General features: G+C 39.9%; 1 protein-coding gene across 4 annotated transcripts in view; it reads right to left on the bottom strand.

The window, feature by feature from the left end:
* Positions 1-25,221, bottom strand: part of LOC132773389 (inositol 1,4,5-triphosphate receptor associated 2-like) — a 34,396-nt gene extending 9,175 nt beyond the window's left edge. The window contains exons 1-10 of one of the 4 annotated variants that reach the window (XM_067467971.1): positions 24,805-25,221; positions 17,882-18,633; positions 17,503-17,564; positions 14,765-14,841; positions 13,321-13,417; positions 8,765-8,840; positions 7,323-7,350; positions 6,361-6,501; positions 4,949-5,080; positions 660-807 (exon numbers count right to left, since the gene is read on the bottom strand). In XM_067467971.1, coding sequence (XP_067324072.1) covers positions 660-807; positions 4,949-5,080; positions 6,361-6,501; positions 7,323-7,350; positions 8,765-8,840; positions 13,321-13,417; positions 14,765-14,841; positions 17,503-17,564; positions 17,882-18,003 — 883 coding nt within the window. In that variant the 5' untranslated portion in view covers positions 18,004-18,633; positions 24,805-25,221. Of the gene's footprint in view, positions 1-659; positions 808-4,948; positions 5,081-6,360; positions 6,502-7,322; positions 7,351-8,764; positions 8,841-13,316; positions 13,418-14,764; positions 14,842-17,502; positions 17,565-17,881; positions 18,634-24,804 lie in introns of those variants that run through there. The other 3 variants (XM_067467972.1, XM_067467973.1, XM_067467974.1) reach the window with 3 other exon arrangements.
* Between the last annotated feature and the right edge of the window lie 1,842 nt (positions 25,222-27,063).

Raw genomic sequence — 27,063 nt, 5'->3', positions numbered from 1 at the left:
GCCTCTGAGCCCTGGTTATTAGAATCTACCCAAAGCTTCAGACAAAATGGCTGGCCTTTGGAATGGAATCACACACTCTGAGAGCCATTGCTGTCATTTGTATCACTATGTTTTCCTACTCAAAGCATAGCCATTAGACCACCCTCATCACCCTAAATCAGAGTAAAAACTGCAACTAATTTTTTGCACAAGGAATACCATAATTGTGTAACATAAGCAGGAAAAGAGTTCCTTAACAGGTTTTTCTAGCTGGAAAAAAATATATTTTAAAACCATCTCTTATGAAACAACAACTGCAGAGAGATAATATCATGCAGTAAGATACCCCCAAAGGCCTGATGACCCTGATGTAGTAATGCTTTACCTGACCTGTGTGACAAGACCCTTACTTTCTGGTGTGGTTTCCAGAGACAGTGTCACCCAACACATTTCAGGTACACTTACAGCCTACTGGAACATCCACAGATCTTTGTGTTGTGTGGTCTCAAACAGACAAAAATGTGGTCCACCCAAATTGTCCCAGGAATCTGCTGCAGTGATAAGTGTCTTTTATTTCCCAAGATATTCCACATCTAAACATCAGTCATTTTACTGCATTTATATTCCCATCTCCCCTCCCAGAAACGCAATCCTCTTCATGGAGGTGGAGCCCACCTCACCCCTGTTTTCTGCCAGCTGTCGGTTGCGGGAGTTCTGCTGGATCAGCCTCTTCATCTCCTCCAGCTCCGTGTGCTCCCTCAGGTGGTGCCTTTTCAGGTTCTCTACATGCTGCACCATCACCTCTGTTGCTCTGCTCATGCGAGCTTCCTGTGAGAGTGGAAGAAAGGGAAGATTAAAACAAAGCAGCAGGACAGTCAGACAGTTCTAGAACACCCAGTGCAACCATCCTGGAGGAAGCCTCAAAAAGGTTACCAAGCACCTCTCCCACAAATAGTACAATATAGCTCAAATGCAAAGTTCCCAGTTACTAAAATTTGCATTGATTGATGGACATTGCACTTGTATTATTTGGCATTTTGTATCATTGTTTTGTAGACTGTCTGAAGTACATTTCTTATTATTCCATATTACAGACTGGGGACAGGGGGCTGGATTGCTGAAGGATGTAACAGTATATATGAGATAACTGCTTCAAAAATTGTATATGCTCAGATGTAGAAGGAACCTGATATCATAACACAAGAAGAACGATTGATGAAGATATGTGACTTAGTCTAGATCAGTGGTTCTCAACCTGTGGGTCCCCAGATGTTTTGGCCCTCAACTCCCAGAAATCCTAACAGCTGGTAAACTGGCTGGGATATCTGGGAGTTGTAGGCCAAAACAGCTGGGGACCCACAGGTTGAGAACCACTGGTCTAGATGGACAAATTCACTATGTAGATAGAGGAGAAATCTTTGACTAACTTTACAAAAGACCTGTTCATTTTTTTTCCACAACTACAATAGGGGCATTTATCAGTTGTGCGGTTCATAAATTAGCAGACTGTTACCTAAAGTAGAAATGTACTCACATTATAATGTAAAGGGAACGGACTAATAGTGGATAACTGTAATCAGATAGAGAGTGGAAACTTTGTATTTTTTTGTTTGTTTGTTATCAAATAATTGCTTAGTTGTAATTCAGTTAGAGTGGACAATATATTGTTGTGTAGTTTTGGTAATTTGGGTAGTTTTATATATCTAAATGCATGTATTATTTTGTCTCTTTCTTTATTATTATTATTATTATTATTATTATTATTTACTGGCACAAGCCAGTAAAGGTGGTCCCAGTGGTGATCGGCACACTGGGTGCAGTGCCTAAAGACCTTGGCCTGCACTTAAACACAATTGGCGCTGACAAAATTACCATCTGCCAGCTGCAGAAGGCCACCCTACTGGGATCTGCACACATCATTCACCAATACATCACACAGTCCTAGACACTTGGGAAGTGTCCGACGTGTGATCCAATTCAACAGCCAGCAGAGTGTCTGCTGTGGACTCATCTTGTTGTGTTTCTAGTAATAATAATAATAATAATACCAAGCTTGATCAGATCAAAGTTCTGTCAGTCATAGGTACTAGGCACTGAATAAATCTATCCATGGCATGGGCAAACTTCAACCCTCCATGTGTTTTGGACTTCAACTCCCACAATTCCTAACTGCCTACCGGAATTGTGGAAGTTGAAGTCCAAAACACCTGGAGAACCAGAGTTTGACCATGCCTGATCTATCCTCTATGTTTTCCCTCCAGATCCATTTAAAATTGGCACCCATCACTACTTAGTAGATTTCATAGTATGACCATGCACTGTATAAAAGTAATAGTAGAATGAAAACTCAACCAGTTCATTTTCTTAGTTGTTGCACTATATTAGCTTTCAAAGCAAACATACACTCGGTCCTCTGCACACTCAGAGTCTGTATCCATGAATTTAATTAACCATGTTTTTTTATTTTGCCATTTAATATAAGGGGCACCATTTTATTATGTTATTATACCTATATAATGGGATCTGAGCATCCATGGATTTTGATATCCACAAGGGGGAATGGATGCAATGGTTCACTGTACAAGTTTTTTTCCAATGTCCTGCAGGACCTCAGTACAAAAAATGCTGTTTTAAAAGTGGCAAAATCATGTAAAACTACCAAGAGGCTTTGCTATATTCTCCATACGGAAATGACCACTTTCAAGTATCTGTTGGTTCTATCTATTGTTTTAATGATTGTTTTATTGCTTGTGTATGCACTGTTTTTAATTTGATTTATGTCTAATTGTAGTGTATAATTGTAATTGTTTGTACTGGCATTGAATTTTGCCATTACTTATATGTAAACCGCTTTGAGTCCCCCTCGGGATGAGAAAAGCGGTATACAAATACTGTAATTAATTAATTAATTAATTCATTAATTAATATCTACTTGCCACTTTTGGGCTAGAATTAGTAATCCTTAGAAAATATGCCTCCATAGACTGACAGCCCTAATTTTACCAAGACATGTCCTACACACAAGTGGATTTGGATGCAACATTTTTTGGGTGGAAGGTTTGTACTAACAGCACATTCTGAAGTATAGATTTGGTTCAAAATAAACTCAAAGCCTGAGCAGCAGCTCTCTCCTTCCACTTATTTGTAAACAAGATCTTTAAAAAGCAGTGCTAAAATAAACCACAATGTATAAAAACAAAACACATTTTGCACCTCACTTGTGCCACTGAATTGCTAATAATTTCAAAGTATTGCTCATACATTAATAATGCATATATTCCTTCCTACAGCTAATTAAAATTAAACATGGCATTTCAGTTTCCCACAATGCCTAAGAACAGCACATGAGAGGCACTGCAGAAAATTAAAATGGTGCTTTGGAGTTGCAGTTGCATCTCAGGCTACTTTTCCCCCAGACACAGAATATGAGTGTAATGAAACATCTTCACCAATGGGGACAGTATAAAAAGCAAGACATATTATTTCACATTTGAAGATGGTTTTGGATGGGAAGGAAGAGATGGTGAGAAAGATTTTAAACAGTTAAAGGGCATGTTGGTTATGATGTGCAAGCCAATCTTCACCCTGTGTGGGGCACATTACTTTATAGATGAGGCTACATCATGCCAGCTGAAGTCTAGATGATGTCCCTATACCTATGCTGAGGAGAAGTCTAGGCTCAATGTCTGAAACAGGTTCCTCGCCATTCTCTTTTTCAATCATTTCAAAAATTTAGAATTAGACGAAACAATAGTGCTAGGAATGCACAGGATCAGACTACTTGCAAAACATTTTACCTCCACTGTTTTCTGATCTTACAGTACTGGGGAATATAGTAAATAAATTGAAGAAGAAAACATCACCAAGGAACACATGTCAGATTTCATGTTATACTCAAGCAGGAGACATTATTCTCAAAGGAATACTCTGTAACATCGTGGAGTAGGTAATCTTTGTCCAAGGAAATGGAACCTTCAGGGATACATCATCTGGCTGGAATAACTTCCTTGGCCTTTTCTCATATCAGATTAGGGATATTGCAGACTAGAGGCGGTTCTAGACAGGACTTTAATTTGGGCCCAGTTAGGTTTAAAAAACCCTATTGGACTTGCATTACAGTCCACATATGCCCTAGAAAGCTTGTGCTTTTCTGGGGGAGGGGGGTGTCCAGACCCCACCAGACATACCTGGACACAAAAGAAAAATCCCCAGAAAAGCCTTAAAAAGAAAAAATAACTTACCTGGTTGGCATTTCACTGCTGCCGGCCCTCTCCTGGCACATAGAAATGACATGCCAGGAGAAGGGGAAGGGAGGAGGAAAATGGCTGTGTGTATGTGGAGGGAGGTCAAAACTCCCGAGACAGCTGTGTGGATTGGGACTGGAAATCACATGATGCAACCCCAGGGCCCAATTCACACAGGACCCACAGTTGGAAATACCTGGGTCTTTCCAGTGGTCAAATTAATTTGGGACAAAACAGAGTTTTCCTGCTTTGTCCCAAATTAATTCACTTTTACCTGAGGCATAATTTGGACACCCCAGGTTAAAACGTAGGCGCTTGCACGTTTTAGGCACTGTGTGGATGCACCCTGGGATAATTTTGCACTGCATTGGAACTCTAGCTTTGAAGAATGGGATGCCTGAAAGTTATTGCAGTGGGGCAAATTTCTAAGATCTTTAAATGGCTTTCTTTAATTTGCTGTGGCCTTAACCATGCCTGCTGCTAATCTGGAGACCTTTGTGATTTTACCTTTTCCTAACTTCTTATACAAAAGGCTCAAGACTGGTTTCCTTTATATAAGTCAGTGATGTAAATGCAAGATCTATACTAGCAGGAATGTACATTTGATTTCTATTATTTTTTCTGTCCTGCAACAGCACAGAGATGCAGCTCAAACATTACAAGACCTCAGAGCGATTTTTATTTGATTCTGACAAATTACAAGCCTTTTAGGGAGGGAACCTAACCTGATGGACAGCTCCTAATTTCTCTGCTGCAACGGTTGCCCTCTCAATGGCACCTGCCAGGACTGTTAGACTGTTCTTCAGGTGTTCTACCATTTCCTTGCACCTGCTGTCTGTGCAGGCCTGGTCCAGCTTCTGGGGGGAATAGAACAGAAGAAATACATTAATCCACATATAAGTGCATGTGTGCGCATGCACACACATATATACATAAATACAGTATGTATTTTAAAAAATATATATAATTACAAAGAAAGAAAAAGAAGTGGGGAAGAGAGAATGCACAGGATATGAGGATGGGCTAGGCAAATATTAATACAAGCTGATCATATTTCCAAACTAGCATTTTCTTGAAGATGGCATCATAAAACAAATGTTCACAAGTACTGTATTTGTTCATGTATAAATTGAGGGCATGTTTGAAGGACAAAGTTATGGATTTTTATATGATTTGTGGGTAAAGTTGAGGATCCTTCTGCAGAGAGGGGAAAGTGCCACCTTCATTTTCCCACCCAGGCATTAAAAAAGGCAATGACAGAGAAAATAGAGGGGATTGTTGCTCCTTTTGGGTTTTCCCAGGATCGACAAAATACTCATATTTCTCCAATCTTCGCAAAGACAGTACAGTACTTATACTGACCTAGGTTTTGTTGGTCAATTTTTGGCTAAAATTTCTAGACTTATACATGAGTATTTATAGTAGCTAAAGCAGTGAGAATTTCTGAACATTGAAACCAGATGGAGAATGGCTGCCTATCCAGCCTTGGAGTGCAAGTCTTTGGGCAACAGTAAGAATTTGTAGGATCTGACTATAGTGATCATTAAAAATTATATCCCGAGACACATGTAATATAAAATTAACATATTATAGCACATGCAACCAAAATTTGGCAGCCAGTGAACATGTCCAAATCATTTGCAGGGATGGGGACACTGTTATTGGGTTAACCAGATATCAACCAAATCCTTAGTTGGGTTTCATCTCCAGGACAAGATGATCAAATTTCCAGTATTGGATCTAATCACTAACCACACATAACAAAATTTGCAGAAACACTGAAACCGAACATGGCTTGTTTTCAAATGTCAATTGAATGAAGTCTCCATTGAAATGAATGGAATGAGTAAGTTGTGATTTAAATCCCATCTATTGAAGTGGGAATGAAGGATCATGAACAATATGGAATCAACTCATCTCCTCCTGCTCCTAGCTCTCAATTTTTAGATCTTTGTGAATACGCAATGCTAGTTATGAATCATGATTTTCATCCCAGAAATGCAACAAGAATTATTCAAAAGAGTACAGAAATGGGTTGTTATGTGTTTTCCGGGCTGTATGGCCATGTTCCAGAAGCATTCTTACCCGACGTTTCACCAGCATCTATAGGGCATCCTCAAGAAATGGATTCACTCACTTGCAACGTTGTCTGGCAGTCTGTCAATTCCATCTGAATATTCTCCTCAGCTGTGTTTCTTGCCCGCTCTTCAACCTGCACCCGTCGTTTCAATGTAAACATGTCACACCGGAAGGCCAAAGCCAAGTGTGCAAAAGCTGCCTGCCAAAGAAGGCAGTTGGTCAAACAAACCATACTGCTGAAGAAGGCTCTACCGTATTCAGGCAGAGTCTTCAAGACTAGCCTTTTATGGGGAATCAGAGCTTTCAGTAGGACATTTTAAGTATTTAAAGCTTAGAAAGAGTTTTTATAGATTCTACTATGAGAGAAAATATAGGCAGTCCCCAAGTTACAAACAAGATAGGTTCTGAAGGTTTGTTCTTAAGTAGAATTTAAGTTAGAACAAGTACATTTTTAAGTGTAACTTCAGCCAAATATATACATTTGGGGCGGGGGGTAGGTAGTTTGGGATAGCACAGGGAAGGGATTGGTGATAAAACATCAGTTAAAACCCCCTTTTCATATAATAATTCTTCCAGGAGTGAATTTCCCTTCTGAGGGAGAGATTTCTCTCACTTCCTTTTGTCTCAGCCCCGTACTTGACTATGAGTCGTTTGTAAGTTAGATGTTTGTAACTTGGGGACTGCCTGTGTAGACCATTTCAGGATGTGCCACTGTGCTTTGCTGAAATGTTTTAGCTTCTGATGGGAAAATAGATACAAAATCTTTTCTTTCTACTTCACTTTTAACAAACAGACATGACTCGGTTCCAATTTTGCCTGGAGGCTAGTTGGGCTGAGTATTGCCATTAGGGTGCCCCAAAGGCCTGACTGACTGATTAAAATAAAATAAGAAAGCCAGCTGTGAGACTATAGGTGATTCTTACCATCATTGCTGCTGGTCTAATAAATAAATGGTAAGCCTCGGAATATTTTGTGGAAGAACTTGAAGAGGTGCAGCCAAATGAAGATAGCAGTACTCACCTCCACATCCTGCTCAGTCAAAGCAACCCTGCCAAGGAAAAACATACAAAGCCATGAAGGACACAATCCTAAAGACTTGGAGTGTGTCTGCACTGTACAGCTAATGCAGCTTGATATTTATTTGTTTATTTACAGTATTTATATACCGCCTTTCTCACCCCTGGGGGGGGGGGGGACTCACTTTAACTACCATGGTTCAATTATGAGAGCTGGCAAAGAATGCTGGTGCCTCATCAGACTACAAATTTTAGATTCCAGAGCATTGTGCCATGTCAGTTAAAGTGGTGTCAAACTGAATTAAGTCTACAGTGTAGATGCATCCTTGGCAAAATTAAGCAAAGAGAAGGATCTGTGGTTTTCAACCTCCTTATTGAATTATGAGTGGTTTTAAAAAATCATACCCTTCAAATATAGTCCCAGGTCCCAAACAACAAAAAAGAAAAAAACAATGAATATGTCAATATAATAAACTATGGTACAAGCCTATAAATCGTAAAACAGTATGACACAGCAAAATCAAAACAGCATCTAAACATCTTAGGGAAAAATAATAACTCATTTTGCTGGCACAGAAAGGAAAATAAGATAAATGGAGTGGCATTGGGACAGAGGCCATTCTCTCCCTTCTTTAGATTTTTTTTTTTTTTTTTTTTTTGCTGTACAAACAATACGTCATTGATATGGTGCCAAATAAATTTCCTTAGACATATCATTTTTCTTTCTTTCTGCAGAGGTCATTCTAGTGAGGATACAGAATGGGACAGAAGTAGGAGACCGAGTTTTTTTTACTGCTCATGGCTATGTGGGTGTGTTGGGGGCAACCTTGATGCATCCTTGACCTGTCTACTGTCAAAAGTTCTGGACAAGGAAACTCAGACAAGGACAGTTCCAAGGAATTTTAGTGGCACCATTATCCCAAATACATACATACATGTGTGCGTGCGTGTGTGTGTGTGTGTGTGGACAGTTCTATATATCAAAATCCATAGTCCACAAAAGAGATAACTAAAATGTGCAAAACACATCATGCAGGCTTTTGAAGCTTCAGTGACTTCTTCATCAGGCAAAGGATATTGAAAAAGAAAAGAAAACAGCAACATCCAAACTTTTCCATTAGATGTTGTTTTGGTTTGGAGGGATCTTAATACAGACAGGGGCCACTCTTATTCTTGGCCAGAAGGGGACTGAGACAAAGGATAGCAGGTTAAATTACAATCCATTAGTTTACATTTTGCTGTCCTTTTTCTCCTCTGAATATGGTTGAAGGGGATAGTTCTGGCACTGATTTGGTTACACTTCTTACAATCTTACAATATTCTTTGAGATTCCTTTGCAAGGGTTAATATCCCAACAGTGGCTACTCATTTTCAACCGAACTTTAACATCACTTTATTTGCGTGAAGTGTCTCCAGACAATGGGTAGATACACATACGTTTCCTACCTATGCAGGCCCAGTCTTTGCAGGACAGAAAGCTCCATTAGTGCAGAACTCAATGAGTCCTCAGAGTGATCTGTATCTAGACAAAGAAATACAAAATCAACACCACAGACCAACAAGCCAGGCAAGGAAACGTCAAAAACTCTTTGTTCTCCATGTAAGATTATCCTATTAGATGTAAAAATTCAAGGTATAACAGGCCAAGAATGATCGAGGACACTCGATTTACTGTACCTTACTGTACCTTACTGTATTTACTGTATTTGTTTTAAAGGTGGCCTAAGGCTTTATAGTTAGGATCCATGACTAAATCGAAAAGAAAATGCTGCCCCTAACCTAGCTTTTTACTACGAAATAGCGTTCTTGTTGAATAATAATAATAATAATAATAATAATAATAATAATAATTTGTTTTGTTTACTGTATATCCTGCTCCCTCTCCCTCTCACACAAGGGACCCAGAGCAGCTTACAGCTAGTAACAGTAAAAACAATACAAAAAGCAATAGTACATAGGTCAAATTAACGTAACTGAAAATAGAATCATTGCAGTTACTGTAAATATATGAGAACATAACATAAACATCAAAAGTAGCTGCTCTTATTGGAATAAAAGCATTAAAAATGTTAAAACCACCGATCTTTCTAAAATATCTCCATTTAAGAAGATAATAAATAACCAAAGAGAATGAGTGAGCCAAAATAACACAGAGAGTATCATTATCTCCAAATGTTGTTTATTTCCCTCAGCTCAGTGGTTCTTAACCTGTGACCACCAGTAGGCCACGAGGACGAAAATCTGGTCTGTGAGTCTCCTTACTCTTTATTTTATTTTATTTCTGCATCTTTTGTGCCACCTGCCACTCCTTCAACCCCTTGGATAGACCACATGAGCTCTAGATTATTAAATATGATTTTCTGTGGGAGAGCAGATGGCAACTACTAGATGGCATATGTACTGTATCAGAAACTTGAGCTGATGTGATCTATCAAATGCAATTTTCTGAATCAGCACCCCAAATAACCAAACCAAATCTAAAGTTGACAAAACCGATTCATAACCCTTTTAGTACTAATGTTGGAGAGTGGTCCCTGGTCAAAGTGGTCCCTGGTCAAAAAAGGTTGAGAACCACTGCCATAGCTCCATCTTGGGGCCTAATAAGGTTGTTGAATATAGTCGTGGTAGCAAGTGGGAAGCATGTTGCTGTTGTTATTGTGTGTCCTCAAGTAATTTCCAATTTATGGCAGCTCTAAGGCAAACTTATCACAGAGCTTTCTTGGATTGGTAGGGTATGACTTGTCTAGCCATCCAGTGGGTTTTCATGGATGAGTTGGGATTCAAACACAAGCCTCCAGAGTCATGGTTCAACACTCAAGCTACAATGCCACACTGTCTCTCTGAGGAATACAGAATATTGACAACACAGATTAAAGAGGAACAAAAGATCAAGAATGAAAAGAGGGCAATGGAAACCAAGATCTTTTAGAAATTTCATGACAGTTTTCCTTTTTTGTTTTAACTCTTACACGACAAACATTGAAATTCTGCATCATTGTTATTTTGTATATATTTATTATATGCGGTGTTCGCTTAAAGCAAAAGTTCTCAGAGTAAATCTCAATATTCATAGGTTGAAATTAAACACCAAAGCCAACAAATGAAAGCAATGCAAATGTCTATATTTCTTGGGTAATTAAATGCAACACAAGAACAATCCTATATATAAACACATTGCTCGGTAAGCCAATGCATTAAAATGCTGAAAATTAAGACAAGAAACCTCTAAAAATCTGAGAGAATAAACAAATGTTTCCATGCTAAAAAAAATATTTCACCAACAAGTCTCATGGGGTAGAGCTATCCATTAAGGATGGCACATTACAGATCAGTCCATCCTTCTGAGTTTCTGTTTTGATGGAGTATTCAGAGAAGCGTATCCAATGAATATCTTAAAATGCAAAAAGGGACACATAAGAAGGTATCCTGCCATGTTGGGCTTTGTATGTCAGAACCGAGACACTGAATTTGACTTGGCGAATAAGCATTACAATATATTTATTACACTTTTGCAAGTAATGGGAAGGAGAAGGACACCCAAAATGGAATACTCAACCAGTGGAAATTTTATTCAGGACCAAACTACAGGGTTCAGTGGTTTCAGCACACACTGCTCATACAAACATATCTTCATAAGTCACAAAGTTAGAAACGTACTATTTAAAATATTAAAAATAAGTATTTCTGAAACATGGACATATTCTGTTTTGTCATGGAACTGCTGAACACATGCACCTTACCCAGTATGTCTTTCTGCACAGACTATAATAGCAATCTTGCAATCCATCATACAGTACAGAAGTAGATCTGGGTATTATTTTCCTAGACTAATTGGCCATGCTAAATAGCTTAAGGCCATGCATGCTCTGCAAACTTAGACAAGAGATTACTTCATTGCACATTCAGCAGTGCACATTCAGTTTGTTCCACCCACTCCATAATGCACATCTGCACATTTTCATCTAAACTACAGTGTGCAGAAACTCGTGGCAACATGGTACAGGGATGGTATATTGTCTTGCAATGCTGTATATGCTAAAAAAGATTGTTCTAGCAAGATCAAATTTCTGCAATGTTGTTTTTAAGTGGTTGTACAATGGCAAAATACAAATTCCTATAGTTCATTTAAAAAGTAGCATTAAAGATGAGTGCTACAGTAGTAAGGTCTTGGAGGTGGCCAGGGGAGCTTTCACACAGTTAAAATTTGTGTGCCAGCTGCGCCCATACCTTGGGAAGTCTGATCTGGCCACAGTGGTCCACGCTCTTGTTACATCCCAAATAGAAGACTGAAGACTGTTTGGAAATTCCAACTAGTCCAACGGGCGGCAGCCAGATTACTAACTGAAGCAACATACAGGGAACATACCACCCCTCTGTTATGTCAGCTCCATTGGCTGCCGGTCCATTTCCGAGCACAATTCAAAGTGCTGGTCTTGGCTTATAAAAAGGCCCGTAGGCATTGAATTGCTTCTGGTGTAAGCCGCCCTGAGTCCCTTTCGGGGGTTGAGAAGGACGGGGTAGAAATGTTAGAAATAAATAAATAAATAAGAAGCACAGAAAACAAGGGATATGCCTGCAGAATGCTCATGGTCAGATAGCACCTGAACTATCATGGCTATATTTTATAGAATTTTTAAGATTTGCAGTTTTGAGGAATAATCCCCAGAACTTCAAATCTACAGGGGCAAGAAAGCCCAGACTCACTTGGTTGTCCTCACAAGGTTTAGATACTTTTGGTTAAACTGGCTTTGCCCTGCTTCAGGCAAAGTTGTGGGGTGCTCTGGAGTCTGATGGAGACTCCTGTGACTTTGCCCACTGGACAACTGATTGAGATGATTTAGACCAGTTTGCTGATCAGAACAGTGAAAAGGGGATGGGTTGTGCCCATGTTGCTGCTGCTATCATTCCCAGTCAGCAATAGAGCGCCATCAGAGCTCTTGGCCATCATGGGCCCCTCCTTCTTCCTGGCTCCTGTAACAGCCAGAAGCTTGCATGAGGGATTAGTCATGTGATGGTGATAGTCCAGGTGGACCAAAGCAGTCTTAGCCTGGCTGGATTTTGTGAATGCCAATGCAGTGCTGCAACAGATTTGGGCGGATGTGTATGGTCATCTCAGTGCCAATCTGGATTTGTTTTGGTCTGGACTGGCTACAGATGTACCAGCTGTAGAAATCTCTGCCATGATCTACTGTGAAGTTTAAATATTTCACAGAACTACAGATGCTGGAATTTTGCTGGATGCAGCCATATTAGAAAATCATCATCATCATCATCATTATTATTTATACCCCACCCCATCTCCCAAAAAGGGACTCTGAGCAGCTTACAATTATAAAATAAAACATAATCGATAATATAAACAAGGTAGATAACATATCAAATTAAAACAAAACAAAAAATAACACAAAACAACCAAACATCAGTAAACAATTACAAATAAATAAATGATAAATAAACATATAAGATACTACGAGTCATATATGTGAATATTGCAGATACATGGTTCATCCCATTATGACAATACAACTCAAATAGGAGATGTGTTTACAATTGGATACTTCAGACTGGTAGCTTTCATTTGGAAATGCCAAACAACAAAGTCCAAAAAAGCATAATTGAAAAGAGAGCGATAAGGATGAAGAAGGACTTGGGTGGGAGGAACAGGCTCACCCAGGTGAGTTCTGGGGAAGGGTAGAACAAGAACTATGTGGATCCCATTAAGGATTGTGCCCAGTGACCTACACATGAGTAACCATTCTCTTTGGGGTCAAAAAAAGGAACATGCAGATCCTTTAGGAATGGAGAGAGTTTGAAAAAGAAGTTCACAAAACAGAAGAGGTAGAAGCAAAAAGAAAATTAAAATAAAAGGAAATGGGTGGGAGAGAATCTGCAAGATGTAAAAAAATTAAAAGAAAAAAGATGAGGATAGTGATTAATGGAGAAAAAACCCTCTAAGGAAGGAACTCAAATGTGAAAGCTATGGCAAAGACTCACTCACCAACCTTCATCGCTCTCACCACTGTCTTCAAAGTGCACACCAAGTTCTCTGCTGCCAGGCCTGGTCCTCTTTGCTTGCTCTTGGGGACTCCTAGCAGAAGGCTGAGGGTAAATAGAAAACAGAGTCTACATGGAATGTAAATGTGATTGTGTGAATTATAATTTTGAGTAGTGGAAAAAGGAGTGACACAGGTAAATCTTAATATTACATAGAGGAGGTAGCCGAATAGGCAGAAAGAAAAGAACAGTCCTCTAAATAGATTGCAAGTTAGCCATATCTCAATTGCTGCTGGGGGGGGGGGGGGGGGTAGGCCTCCATTGAATAGGCTGCATTATCCAATTTCAAGAAATAAGGAGAGAAGGAACCTTTCAGATGCCTACTGGTGATCAACATTTGGATAGCAAAATGAACTAGGTAATATTCCCCACAATGGAATTTAATTTAATCTCCATTTAATTCAAATTTGATACATAATCTCCAAATTTGCATCTATGTATATAATTCAGTATGAAAGCTAAAGTGTGTAGTGGTTTAGATGTTGGACTTGGATTCTGAAGATGGCTCAAACCCCACTCAGTCATATAAGGCATTGTGTGATCTTGGGCCAGGCACATTCTTTCAGCAACTTCTAATCAAAATTTGATTAGATTTGATTCTAATCAAAATGTGTGCCCCCCCCCCCAAAAAAAACCAAAACACACACGATAGGTTTGCCTTAGGGTTACTATAACTCAGAAGCATTTGAAAGCACACAAATCCCCAAAAGATGCAGGCAGTAAGCAATCTGCATATTACCAATTTTTGGTGATGGGTTTCCTTTCTTTTCTAACAAAGATCATTTTTGAAGAAGGGCAAATTTTGGTATGACAGAGAAAGATGGGTCCGGTGCCTAACAGACACCATGGGAAGGATACATATATTTCTTTCTGAAAGAGTGATCAAAATGGTGAATACACTAGCAACTCTAGTCAGAGGTCAAATATTCTGAGCTTTCCTGGGACCTTCTCATACTACACCATTATAGCACTATGACTTCACATTTTACTGCCATGGCACCATCCGACAGGGTTTTGCAGCTTATTGAAGCACTTTAAACATTCTTAATCAGAGCACTCTAGTGCCTCATCAAATTGTAACCTCAAGTTTCAAAGGGATGGAACCATGGTAGCAAAGATGGAATGTTAATGCTCTAACTCAGTGGTTCTCAAACAGTGGCTCCCCAGATGTTTTGGCCTTCAACTTCCAGAAAACCTAACAGCTGGTAAATTGGCTGGGATTTCTGGGAATTGTAGGCCAAAATACCCGAGGATGCACAGGATGAGAGCCACTTCTCTAACTGTATAGTGTAAAGGTGCCACAGATGCACTGCTAGAAGGGTCTTACCAGCACCCTACAAATCCTATCTTTTTAAACAAATAAAAAAGTAAAAGGGACTTAGTCCAACTTACCTTACTTGTGCTCTCAGAATTTCCACTCGTCTCATCCCCCGTCCTTTCTAAGTTGTCTTCTGAACTGGCCATTACTCCTGTGAATAAAGTGCAAAGAAAAAAGGCACAAATTTTATTTATCTCAGATTTTGATGAGTTATTGCTTCAGTCAAGTCAGTATGGACTGGAGTCCTCACTCTCAAAATCAGAAGCCAGCAGGAGAATTAGTGTCATCATTGGACTGTTGCATCCCTCAACAAAACATGGTAGAATTAGAAGACAAGCAAGACAGATGCTTTTGAGCTTTGATGTTGGAGGAAAATTCTGAAAGTGTCTTGGACTGCAAGAAGATCAAACCAGTCCATACTCAGGGAAATAAAGCCCAACTGCTCACTGGAGGGAAGGATATTAGAGGCAATGATGAAGTACTTTGGTCACATAATGAGAACACAGGAAAGCTTGGAGAAGACAGTTATGCTGGGAAAAATGGAAGGAAAAAGGAAGAGCGGCTGACCAAGGGCAAGATGAATGGATGGTATCCTTGAAGTGACTGGCTTGACTGTGAAGGAATTGGGGGTGACAGGGAGGTGTGGGCTGTTCCATGAGGTCACAAAAAGTCAGAAGTGACTGAACAAGTAAACAATAACAGGCCCAGATGTTTATTTGTGCTAAGTGAACCTCTTCTAGTAACAGGAAGGACAAGAGGCAAATTACAACAGAAAAGCAAAAGTGTGGTATTGTAATAGGCACACTAGTGTTGTGGTGTTTGACTGCAAGTCAGGGCCAGGGAATAGTCCTCTGGACATTGCTGGACTGCAACCTTTATTACCTTTCACTTATTTATGCCAGCTAGAGCTGATGGTACCTGTTGGCAACAACATATGGAGAGCAACAAATTGCTCTTCTTTGCTACAAGGAACCAGGTGATCTCAAGAGTCCTTGGGTGAGTAAAAGCCTCATTTTCAAATAAGGAGTTAATGCTTATTTTGGATTTGCCTAAGCATGAGAAGACGGCATAGCACCATAGGCGATGATCAAACCAGACTAACGAGGACATTTCAGGGTAGGCCCAGTCCAAAAACTATTATAATCAATCAGAGGTATCTTGATATAAAAGGAGGCATAACAGTAGTAGAACCGTCCCCTCAAACCTTAGAAAGTCTCTTATGCAGAGACTTTCCAAGGTAGCACTATCCAGCAGTACAAATAAAGGGGAAAGCAGTGCTGAATGTTCTGGGGAAAGCAAGGGTAAATAACCAAGCAGACGCTGTTTTAAGTAGCCAAGGCATGCAAAATACACTTGGATAAATCAGATCAGCACTTTGGTTTCACTGTGGCTGTGAAGTGCTCTGATGGAAGACAAAAAGAGAGAGCGAGTGAAACAATGTGGGAGAGACAACAGAGCAGAAAGAGATTGGATAAGCATAAATAAGTTCCTATTGTGTTCTGTCTGAACAAACAAAAGCCTGTGAAGGCTGTAAGGTCAATGATCTGAGCTGTGCTTTTCACAATAGGTGATTAAGCCATAAGAGAATAAAACAGCCCTAAATATCCTAAAGGTATCAAATCCTATCTGATTTTGAAAGCTGAGTAGGGTCTATCTTGGTGAGTACTTGAATGGGAGACCACTAGGTGATGTTAGGCTATCTGAGGAAGAAACTGTCAAAGCCACCTCTGAGTATTTCTTGCCTACACAAACCCTATGAAATTAATTGGGTCATTATAAGCTGATAGCTGACTTGAAGGTAGACACACTAGACAGAGACAATTCATTCCACCTGGATAACCAGCTAAAGAGATCCCCTGTCAGAGGTCCACCTTTCAGACACCATCTTGCTGAGTTAAGGATGCAAAACCTTAAGAGCATAGGGCAACTGAAAAGCAGTGAAGCTTCTGCCAATCCTAACAAACCACATCAGGCAGCTGCCCCATGAAAATGAGGAACAGCCCTTGCCTTAGAGCAGCGTTTCTCAACCTGGGTGTTGGGATCCCTAAAGGGGTGGTGGTGAGGAAGCGTCAAAGGGGTCGCCAAAGACCATCAGAAAACACAGTATTTTCTTTTGGTCATGGGGGCTCTGTGTGGGAAGTTTGGTCCAATTCCATCATTGGTGGGGTTCAGAATGCTCTATGATTGTAGGTGAACTATAAATCCCGGCAACTACAACTCCCAAATGTCAAGAGTTATTTTCTCCAAACTCCACCAGTGTTCACATTTGGGCATATTGAATATCCATGCCAAGTTTAGTCCAGATGCATCATGGTTTGAGTGCACATTGCTCTCTGGATGTAAGTGAACTACAACTCCACAGCTCACAGTCAATGCCTATCAAACCCTTCCAGTATTTTCTGTTGGTCATGGGATTTCTGTGTGCCAGGTTTGGTTCAATTCCATCGTTGGTGGAGTTCAGAATGCTTTTTGATTGTAGGTTAACTTTAAATCCCAGCAACTATAACTCCCAAATGACAAAATCAAACACCGCCTCGACACCCCCCCCCCCAACCCCACCACTATTCAAATTTGGATGTATTGGGTATTTGTGCCAAATTTGGTCCAGTGAATGAAAATACATTCTGCATATCAGGTATTTACATTACAATTCACAACAGTAGCAACATTACAGTTAAAAAGTAGCAATGAAAATAATTTTATGGTTAGGGGTCATCACAACACGAGGAACTGTATTAAGGGGTCACGGAATTAGGAAGGTTGAGAAAGACTGCCTTAGAGCTACCATCCCGATGCTACCCTGTGACCTTACCTCTGCCCTGAGACAGCACAAGCCCATCCAGCTCCACTGGCTGCTGCATCAGCCTTTCTTTCCTAGAAGGGTAAATAACAGGATAGATTAATGATCGCAGAGCTCTGCTAGCACAGAGGAGAGTGTTGTGCCCAAATAGACTTGTACAAGCTTGCCCTAACTGATCACCCTATCACAGTGTTACAGTCCCGGCAATGAGACCCTCTGAACATCCTTGAGCAGAATGGGTTTTTAAGCAGAAGTTGCTTCATTTTGGACCACTTTCTCCAGCATGATCCATTTCCATGGGGTGCTGCAAGCATTGCTTTGCAGTCACCCTCCTCCCTCCCACACAAGCATCACCCACAGATGCTGCCTGGCATGGACTCAGAAACCTTACCTCTGCGGCACCACACCATCTCCAAGCCGGCCCAGGAGGCTGGCAGCCAATGCTGCAGAGTTCTTGCCACAACCTTTTCCTCCCTGGTAAACTGGGCACAGAGAGGCTCCCTGTAAAGGCATTTCCCCAAAAAACTATGAGTCACAAACCCACAGCAAGGTTTGCATCTATCACATTTCCACTGCACTGGCAATTGGGCCCTGCAGTCTTCCAGGCAGCTAGCTGTTAAGTAAGTACCTGCTAATCCAGAAGATAGGAAAACAAGTTAAAGAGGGCCATCTGCTGAGAACTTGTAGTATTTCAACTTCACTGGAATCAGAACCACAGGAATTATCTGGCACAACTAGCCCTGAGTATTCCTTTCTTTTAGAAACCAATGAAATTTATGGGTTTGACATAAGTCAACAGGCAATTTGAAGACATATACACAAACAGAAAGACACTTATTTACTTAGGCAATCCCAATTTCTTCAGCCTTGGTGACAGTCCATCGAGGGGGAAACAGAAAGGCAAACAGTGGGGTGAAAGAAAATAATGGGATCTACCTATTTGGTTGAGGGCAAAACAGGGGCACCTGGGCTGTTGTAGGTTTTTCGGGTTGTGTGGCCATGTTCTAGACGCATTCTCTCCTGACATTTCACCTGCATCTATGACAGGCATCCTCAGAGGTTGTGAGGTCTGTGATTCCGGCCATGAAAGTCTTCTACAATACTCTAGCACCTCCTTGATTTTTTTCTTCATTACATAAATGTCTAACATTGCAGAGAGTGAGACAGTAAAAATTGTTACATTTATTGCATTTGTATTCCATTGGTAACAGCAGCTGTTCCTCTTCTTTAGATACCTGATCTGTATTTCTAAATGCTCAACTGAAGTATTGAATTACTTATCTGAAAATCAGAAGCATTTTGACTTCTTCATGATTCTGCAAGTGAATTGCCTGAAGACTGTCATTACGATTGTTATCAGTCCACTTCAGGCCTAGCTCTCAAACCCCTCTTTGATTCAATGAGAAATTGCATCTTCATATTCTTACCTCATTCTTTTTCTGATATGGGATGCTGTTTTTTATCAGCTTAATTTCAGTTACATAACAAGGGGGAGGTGAAAAGAAGTTATTTTGGTCATCAACAGGGACCAGGGAGTGAGAGAAATGTCTGTGTCAATATTATTTTGAATTTTTAAAACACCAGCAACTCTATTTTATTATTATTTTTCTTCCTTATGGTTTTCTAGTGAATACTAAAACAACAACAACAATTGCACACTAAAACCTACATTTTTGCATCCATTCCATGCTCTCCAACTGTCCATTTTTGGCAGGAGCAGCTCCATTTAATCCTCTGCAGTCCCACTTTCTCAGAATCACTAGCTGTCCCCTGCCACGTGTTGCCGTGGCCCATTCTGTATATATGTGCTTTGTGTGTACATGTGTGTATATATTTGTGTATATGTGTGTTTGCATATATATGTGGTTTTGCACATGTATTTTTTATTTTTTTGGCTTTTTAAGTCTCTTCTGCTGTGTTTTTCAGTGTTTTTATGAGTGATTATCACTTGTGGGCCTGATAGGTGTATTGTGTCCAAATTTGGTGTCAATTCATCCAGCAGTTTTTGAATTATGTTAATCCCACAAATAAATATTACATTTTTACTTATATAGATAGAATCATAGAGTTGGAGATGGCCCTCATGGGCCATCCAGTCCAACCCCCTGCCAAGAAGCAGGAAAATCACATTCAAAGCACACCTGACAGATGGCCACCCAGCCTCTGTTTAAAAACCTCCAAAGAAGGAGTCTCCACCACACTCCGTGGCAGAGAGTTCCAATGCTGAACAGCTCTCACAGGTAGGAAGTTCTTCCTGATGTTCAGGTGGAATCTCCTTTCCTGTAGTTTGAAGCCACTGTTCCACTTAATTCCACTGCTGTGTTCAAAATACAAAAGTAGTTTGCATCCATTTAACTCAGCAGGAAGGAGAGGAGGAGGTAGTATTGCAATTCCTAAACAGAGTACATAGATTCTAAAGTCTTTCTGCTTAAAATAAGGGTTTTGTGTGTTCTCCCTTTACTATCCTTTGCCTCTTGTTGTCAAAACACATCTTTTTGACCACATTCTCTGCGGCTTGGTTGCAGATATTCCAGGTTCTCATCTGTGTGGTCTTGGGTGGCCATGAAAGTAGTCCTCACTACAGAGGTAGAAAATGGAGACTGAATAAAGTGATAGGGAAGTTAATGGCACCAATTCAAGTTTCATGCTGCTTTCTGGGGGTCTAATCTAGAGGTCTCAAACTTGTGGCCCTCCAGATGTTTGGGCCTCCAATTCCCAGAAGTCCTAGCCAGTTTGTCCAATGTCCAGGAATTGTGGGAGCTGAAGTCCAAAACACCTGAAGGACCATAGATTTGAAACAACTGGTCTAATTCATACAATTCTTAGGGTACCAAATGCCTTACCCATTTCCAGGCTGATTCCCTTCCTAGCTGACATACAAAAGCTAACTGAGTTACCAGTAAAATATTATTTGTGCAATATCTTTCAACCTACGCAGTTGTAGGGGTATATTCCACTTTTACTGTCATGGAACTATCTTATGGAATCCTGGGATATACATTTTGGGCCATTTAAAACTCTGAGCCAGAGAGTTCTAGGTCTCCCAAACTACAAATCCCAGGATTCCTTTCAAGACAATCATGGCAGTCAGAGTGGAATATAGTTAACAATACCACCCTTTATCACATCCACATCATTTGGCTAGTTTAGACAGCTGAAAGCTAGTTATCATCTGACAGGGAAGAACAACTGGAAAGTTTAATGAGAACAGCTTCAAGACTGCCCCACAGCATCTGCTGCCTGAGGTGGCTGCATCACTTTGCGTAACAGGAGGACTAGTGCCTCTCAAGAATCCAATGGAATTATATCAATATTGATGAGTTCTGGTCCCTTTGGCCAATAGTGATAAGTACGTAGTCTAGTAACATCTTTCTAAGAAGTTTACAAATTCATGGCAACTTCCAACAAATTGCAGTCCTTTTTACTGAATTTTTACCATGATGTATGTGCCTGCAGATTTTTTTTTTAAAAAAATCCATGATGGTATAAATATAAGATAATAATAATAATAATAATCATCATCATCATCATCATCATCATCATCATCATCATGAGTACCTCAAAATCGATCTGCAAGGCTCTGGCATAAACCAGTACAGTACTGGGTGCCATGCCAAAAGACCTAAGCCAGCATTTGGAAACAATAAACATTGACAAAATCACGATCTGTCAACCACAAAAGGCCACCTTACTTGGATTTACGCACATTATTCGAAAATACACAGTCCTAGATGCTTGGGAAGTGTTCGACTTGTGATTTTGTGATACGAAATCCAGCATACAGATCTCATTTGCTGTGACATACTGTGTTTTGTGTCAGTAAAATAATAATAATAATAATAAGAAGAAGAAGAAGAAGAATTTTATTTCTTTCCCATCTATCCTCACAGCTCTCTTTAAAAGTTATTGGTATATTTCCTGATCTTATGAATTGGCAGCAAATGTGTAGCTGTACACTTTTCAGCCAGACAAACCCAGAAAGAAAACTCTGCCACAAAGTTTTGAACCAGGGAGATGAAAGATGGGAATGTACAGAAAGACAGCCCATGATGATGAAATACAATATCTTGATGCTTTATCTCTTTGGCTTGAGTTACAACTTTGTGACAATGTTAACTATACTCTTTAATCAATGTGGATTGATCAAATATTGCCTCTATTACATATGGTGTAGAATTCAAAAACATGTCATAGATCTACATAAAGTACATTGTTATTGTCTATATAATTTGAACTCATGGATATGGCTTACTCAAGACATTTAACCAGAATTTCAGTAACTTCCAACCTCAAGACCAAACTCAGTCTGGAGCTATCAACAGAATAAGTCCACTTCCTGGTCAACACTGCACAGCTAACAACAGACACCTGAGTATCACACTACATGTATTGCAAACTGACTGACTTCTAGATGTATTTTCATGCTCCTGTTTCTTCCTTGAAAATACTAGCAAATCCATTGTTTTCAGCCAAATCCTCTGACATAATTGCAGAACAGACTGAAGACAGGAAATGGCAGAACTACACTGATGGTCACATGTAGCTCCCAATTGAGAGCACTCAGATGTATCGCCAATTAACTACTTATTCTGGACAATAATGCTGTCCTCAAAGGCTCTTTCTTGATGGCAGGCCTTTACTGGCTTACAGACAGCTTCACAATCTCAAACAGTTACTTTCCTGCAGGATGACACAATACAACATGGATAGGGAGACAGGTACAAGACCTTAACATAAACCCCAGATATCTGTTCAGGAAATATCATCATCGGACCTAATCACATCACTCTTAATATTAGTGGTACTTCCCTTGCTCATCTTCTAGTTTGATACATACCATCCACTACCAGCAATCCCTTCAGAACCCTACAATGGGCAAACAGACCTGCCTCTGTGCCAAAGGATAAATGGATATAACTGGAATATTAGAGTTGAACAGACAAAAACCAATTACACAACACTTCACTCTTCCTTGGCATTTCATTTCTGACCTCAGAATAACCGTTCTTAAACAAACAAACAAAAAAACTACAACGTGAGTTTGGATCGAGAAATAGCAGAATTGTAATACTGTATATCAACAAACTACAGTCCATTGAAAGCAAGTTGAACAATGGCTTCCTGGCACACTGCACACATTATAACATATCTTGATTTGTTATATGTTGTTCATGGCATTAAATGTTTGTCACTGTGTTTTATTTTGTTGTAAGCCCCCCTGAGTCCCTCCGGAGAGATAGGGCCGGCTATAAATAAATAAATAAATAAATATTATTATTATTATTTGAAACACAACAAGATGAGTCCACAGCAGACAAGATCACTCTGCTGGCTGTTGTGTTAGATAACACGTTGGACACTTCCAAGTGTCTAGGACTGTGTGATGAATCGACAAATGATACATGCAGATCCCAGTAAGGTATTACTACTACTACTACTACTACTACTACTATTACTAAACTAGTTAACACCCCATCCCATGAGGGCACTCTAGGCCACTTTATCACACCTCCTTTCTGGTTTCCAATCACCATCTCATTACATAACAATAACCCCTTCAATCATACATATGGTTATCTACTCACCTTGACTTTGGGCAACCTTTTCTCCTGCCTTTGCCCCCAGCAACCACTGTTAAAACTGAATTTGTCACCTTGTCACCACACCATATAGTATTTCTATGGCTATTCATAGATAGAAACTGCCTATAAAAGGTCTGTTCTAAGGCATTTCATTTCATAAATGTAAGGAAGTAGATGCTACCAACTTTTTTTTTTGCAAACCAGGTTTAGCATAAGCACTCAAGACTTGCCGCTATTTAAATCATATTTAATTCAGCACTAACTGAATTTGATTCAGAGCCTCCTCCCTGCTCTCTTTCCTCCAACAGGTGAAAGCCTTCTTATTCAGGCCAGCCTTTGAGATTTCCAATTGTGAGGCAGTAATGTCTGTGAGTAGTGTGCTGGGTTTTGTATCTTTTATCTGTCATTATGTTTTAAATACGTTTTAACTATTTTAGGTATGTTTAAAATGTACTGTTATTCCTTTTTCTTTTAGATTTTAACTGTCCCTAAGTTAAAAACATCCAACATACAAATGACTCATAGTTATGAACGGGGCTGAAATGACATAAAGTGAGAGAAATCTACCACTAGAAAAGAAAATTCACTCCTGAAAGAGTTATGATGGGGAAAAGTGGTCTCCATTGAAGCTTTATCACCAATCCTTGTTTCCACAAAAAGCCAAAATGTCCAAAATCTAATTATCACAGGGACAAAAAGTGAGGTGAAATCTGAACAGGGACATAGACAGCAAAACAAATGTCACAGGAGTGTTAACACTTCCCTATGCAATCCAAAGCTTATCTATCTATCCATCTACCTACCTACTTATCTATCTGGAGTTACACTTTAAAATGTTCTGACTTACAAACAAATTCAACTTAAGGACAGACCTACAGAATCTATCTTGTTCTTAACTTGGGGACTACCTGCCGTGTTTTAGACTGACTGGAAGATGGATCTTACCCTGGTAGAAAAGCAGGATATCAATTCAGTTAATAATAACATTAGCAACAATAATAACAAGCCCAAGGAGTATAACCAACATTTTCAGGCCTGTGGATAAAACTATCACCACATGGAATCTTGTGCTTCCTTTGAAGGCAAATTATCTGTGGGAAGTTATTATGGTTCAGGAGTTGGCCATATGAACCAGGCCATTACTCATACAGAGAGACACGTACTTAAGAGATTTGCAAACACTGCCACTTTTGAAGTCTGTGAAGTGTCAAATTTAAGTGGCAAATGATAAATGCAGATGACAAATAAAATAACTAGATTACAGATCAAAATACTCTATTAAAAAAACATAAATGGCAGCTATACACATATGGACAATATTTGAAATTTGTCAAGGCTAGTATATATGGGAAGATTTCATTTAGTTTTTTCTTTCATTAAAGGAGGATATAATCATTCTGCTCTTACCATATGCTCTACAGTTTAATATTTCATAACATACAAGACATAAGAAGGATAGAGATACTAATTCTCTTTCAAACCTGTGAAGATCAGAGATAACAAAGTGAATGTACTTACAGATTTGTTATATGTACATAATAATGGCTGCACTGAAACTATGCTTTCTCGAAGATGTCCAGATATGTCCCGAAAAAGCCAGAGCTTGTTGCTAACAGTGGGGGAGTTGCATACAATCTTCTCCCAGCCCTGTATTCCCAGAAGGAGCAGCCATATACGAACAATTTCGTTCTGCAAAGAGACCGTCATATAAACACCCTCATGAAATACATACCTCTGTGTTTTATGAAATATTTCCACTTGTTTGGTTAAAGAGAGCTTCCAGGGTCACGACAAATGCTGTTTACTCTTTGGGAGACTCGATCATGCTACAGAGAGTTCTGTCCACGCAGAGTGCAAAAAGTGCATGTGAACCAGCACGGCTAGCTTAACTAGTGCCTCATTTCACCTTCACGGGAGTCTTCCTTCCAAGGATCTCGGAATGGCTTTAAAGAAGCAGCAAGCAGAAAGGCGAAGGAGGCAGGGGGATACTATGGAGAGCTCGTAGCTTCTGCGGTGGGACATTCTTTTCTTCTGAGAGCACCTGTTTATGACAGATCTTTCCTCACAGCCTGTTCATCATCACTATAATGCACAGGAAGCTGATGGGAGCTCCCTGTGCCTAAGCCTATCCTGCAGAAAAAAAGCAGCGATAATCCAAGCCAAGGGCAAAGAGCCGAGACAGGAAAGCAACAAGCAGGAAGGAATCGGTTGACTTAAAAAGTCTTGAGCTCTTCCCAATCTAAGGACCCCAACCCACACTTCGAGAAAACAGGTTAAAGGAGGAAGCAGAGATGTCTTATTTTTCTTCCAGAGTTGGTTTGTTCCATTCCTTTTGCAGCTCATTGATTTTTCTACCTAAATGAACCTGTTCAACATGGGCTCAGGAGAGATAGGGTCCCCCCCCCCCCTTTCAGGCTACTCAACATGTGCTGCATTCATGGTCATACTCTCTACAGCAGCTGAAATAAAACATTTTCTTCTCATGCCAAGAGAAGTTACATCACATGCTGAAAGGTTAGGAGGGAATGTTTACTTATTAAAAGAGTGGTGGGCAAACTGCATACTCTTTAAAGTAAAGGATTCCCCTTGATGTTAAGTCTAGTTGTGTCTGACTCTGGGAAGTGGTACTAATCTCCATTTCTAAGCCGAAGAGCCGGCGTTGTCCTTAGACACCCCCAAGGTCATGTGACAAGCATGACTACATGGAGCACCATTACCTTCCCATTGAAGTGGTACCTATTGAGCTACTTACATTTGCATGTTTTCAAACTGCTAGGTTAGCAGAAGCTGGAGCTCACCCTGCTCTCTGGATTTGAACTGCCGACCTTTCAGTCAGCAAGTTCAGCAGCTCAGTGGTTAAACCTGCTGTGCCACCAGGGACTCCACATACTCTTTAACTGACCTGATTTGGCAGGAACAATACAAATTAATTTATTTCATTTATTTACTTCATTTATACCCCAGCTTTCTTCCCTCAGGAGACTCAAGGAGGTTTACAACCAGTACAATTCAATACTGGTTAAAAACAACAGTAAAAACACGAACATAGCCCTGCCACCTCACATTTTTGTCTTCTTTGACACTTCCCCAATCTCTTTCTCTTCTATCCACTTTCCTCCTTTATCCTTAGCTTACTTCAATTGCTTCAGACTAAGTTCAAAGTGCAAAAGTAGTTTGCACTCAAACTCAGTAGAGTGAGAGGACAGAAGGAGGCATAATTCTGCCCTTTCCAGTAAACTCAGGCAAAAGCAAACTTCTGCAGCCTCTCCTATCTTGTAGGCCCTTTCTTTATTAATAAACTTTGTCATCATGGTCATTCTCTGATGCTGCTGGACCATATATGTCCAGTTTCATCTGTAAAATGTTGGAGGGCATAGAAGTGTAATCCCTGAGGTCAGCCGTAACCCTTCATGGTACCCTTTTCCTGACCCCTGGGAACAACAGTTTTTAAGTAGACTCACCAACATTGTTTTAAATCAATTCTTAAAAACCAGAAGTGGGATTTTAGCTATTGCCAGTTCTGTTTTGGGCCATTCTTTTGGCCTCCACAGGGTTCCAGAGTAGACGTTTGGCCTCTAGAGACAATTACCAACACCAATCCGAAATAACTGTATTGCATAATTTTTAAAACCCAGACTCATGTGAAGCCACACCACATAAGGTAACTTCAATAACATTTATAGTACACACAGACAAACATGGAGGAAAACAAAAGATAAAACAACATGTCTCAATTATCTACCATCTGTTCTTTTCCTTTGAGGAAAGGTTATCCTTGTCTCTACTTTTGTCCCCTATTCTGCTATATTGTTCTGTTCTAGAAACTCCCCTTTTACCACACGTCTTGCCATAACATCAGCCAGCTGGCTTTCTAAATCAGGTTATGCTAACCATCTTCAAGAATATTTTGCTTTGATTTTGGAGAAAAGCATGTGGTTTTCTTCTCTCTTGAACCTCATGTCAAAGCTCACAAGCTCTGGTGTTAAGCACA

Source organism: Anolis sagrei, chromosome 4, assembly GCF_037176765.1.
Source record: "Anolis sagrei isolate rAnoSag1 chromosome 4, rAnoSag1.mat, whole genome shotgun sequence".
NCBI classification, from domain to species: domain Eukaryota; kingdom Metazoa; phylum Chordata; class Lepidosauria; order Squamata; family Dactyloidae; genus Anolis; species Anolis sagrei.
The sequence above is the reverse complement of the archived record's forward strand: the minus strand, read 5'-3'. Positions and strand labels throughout refer to the sequence as shown.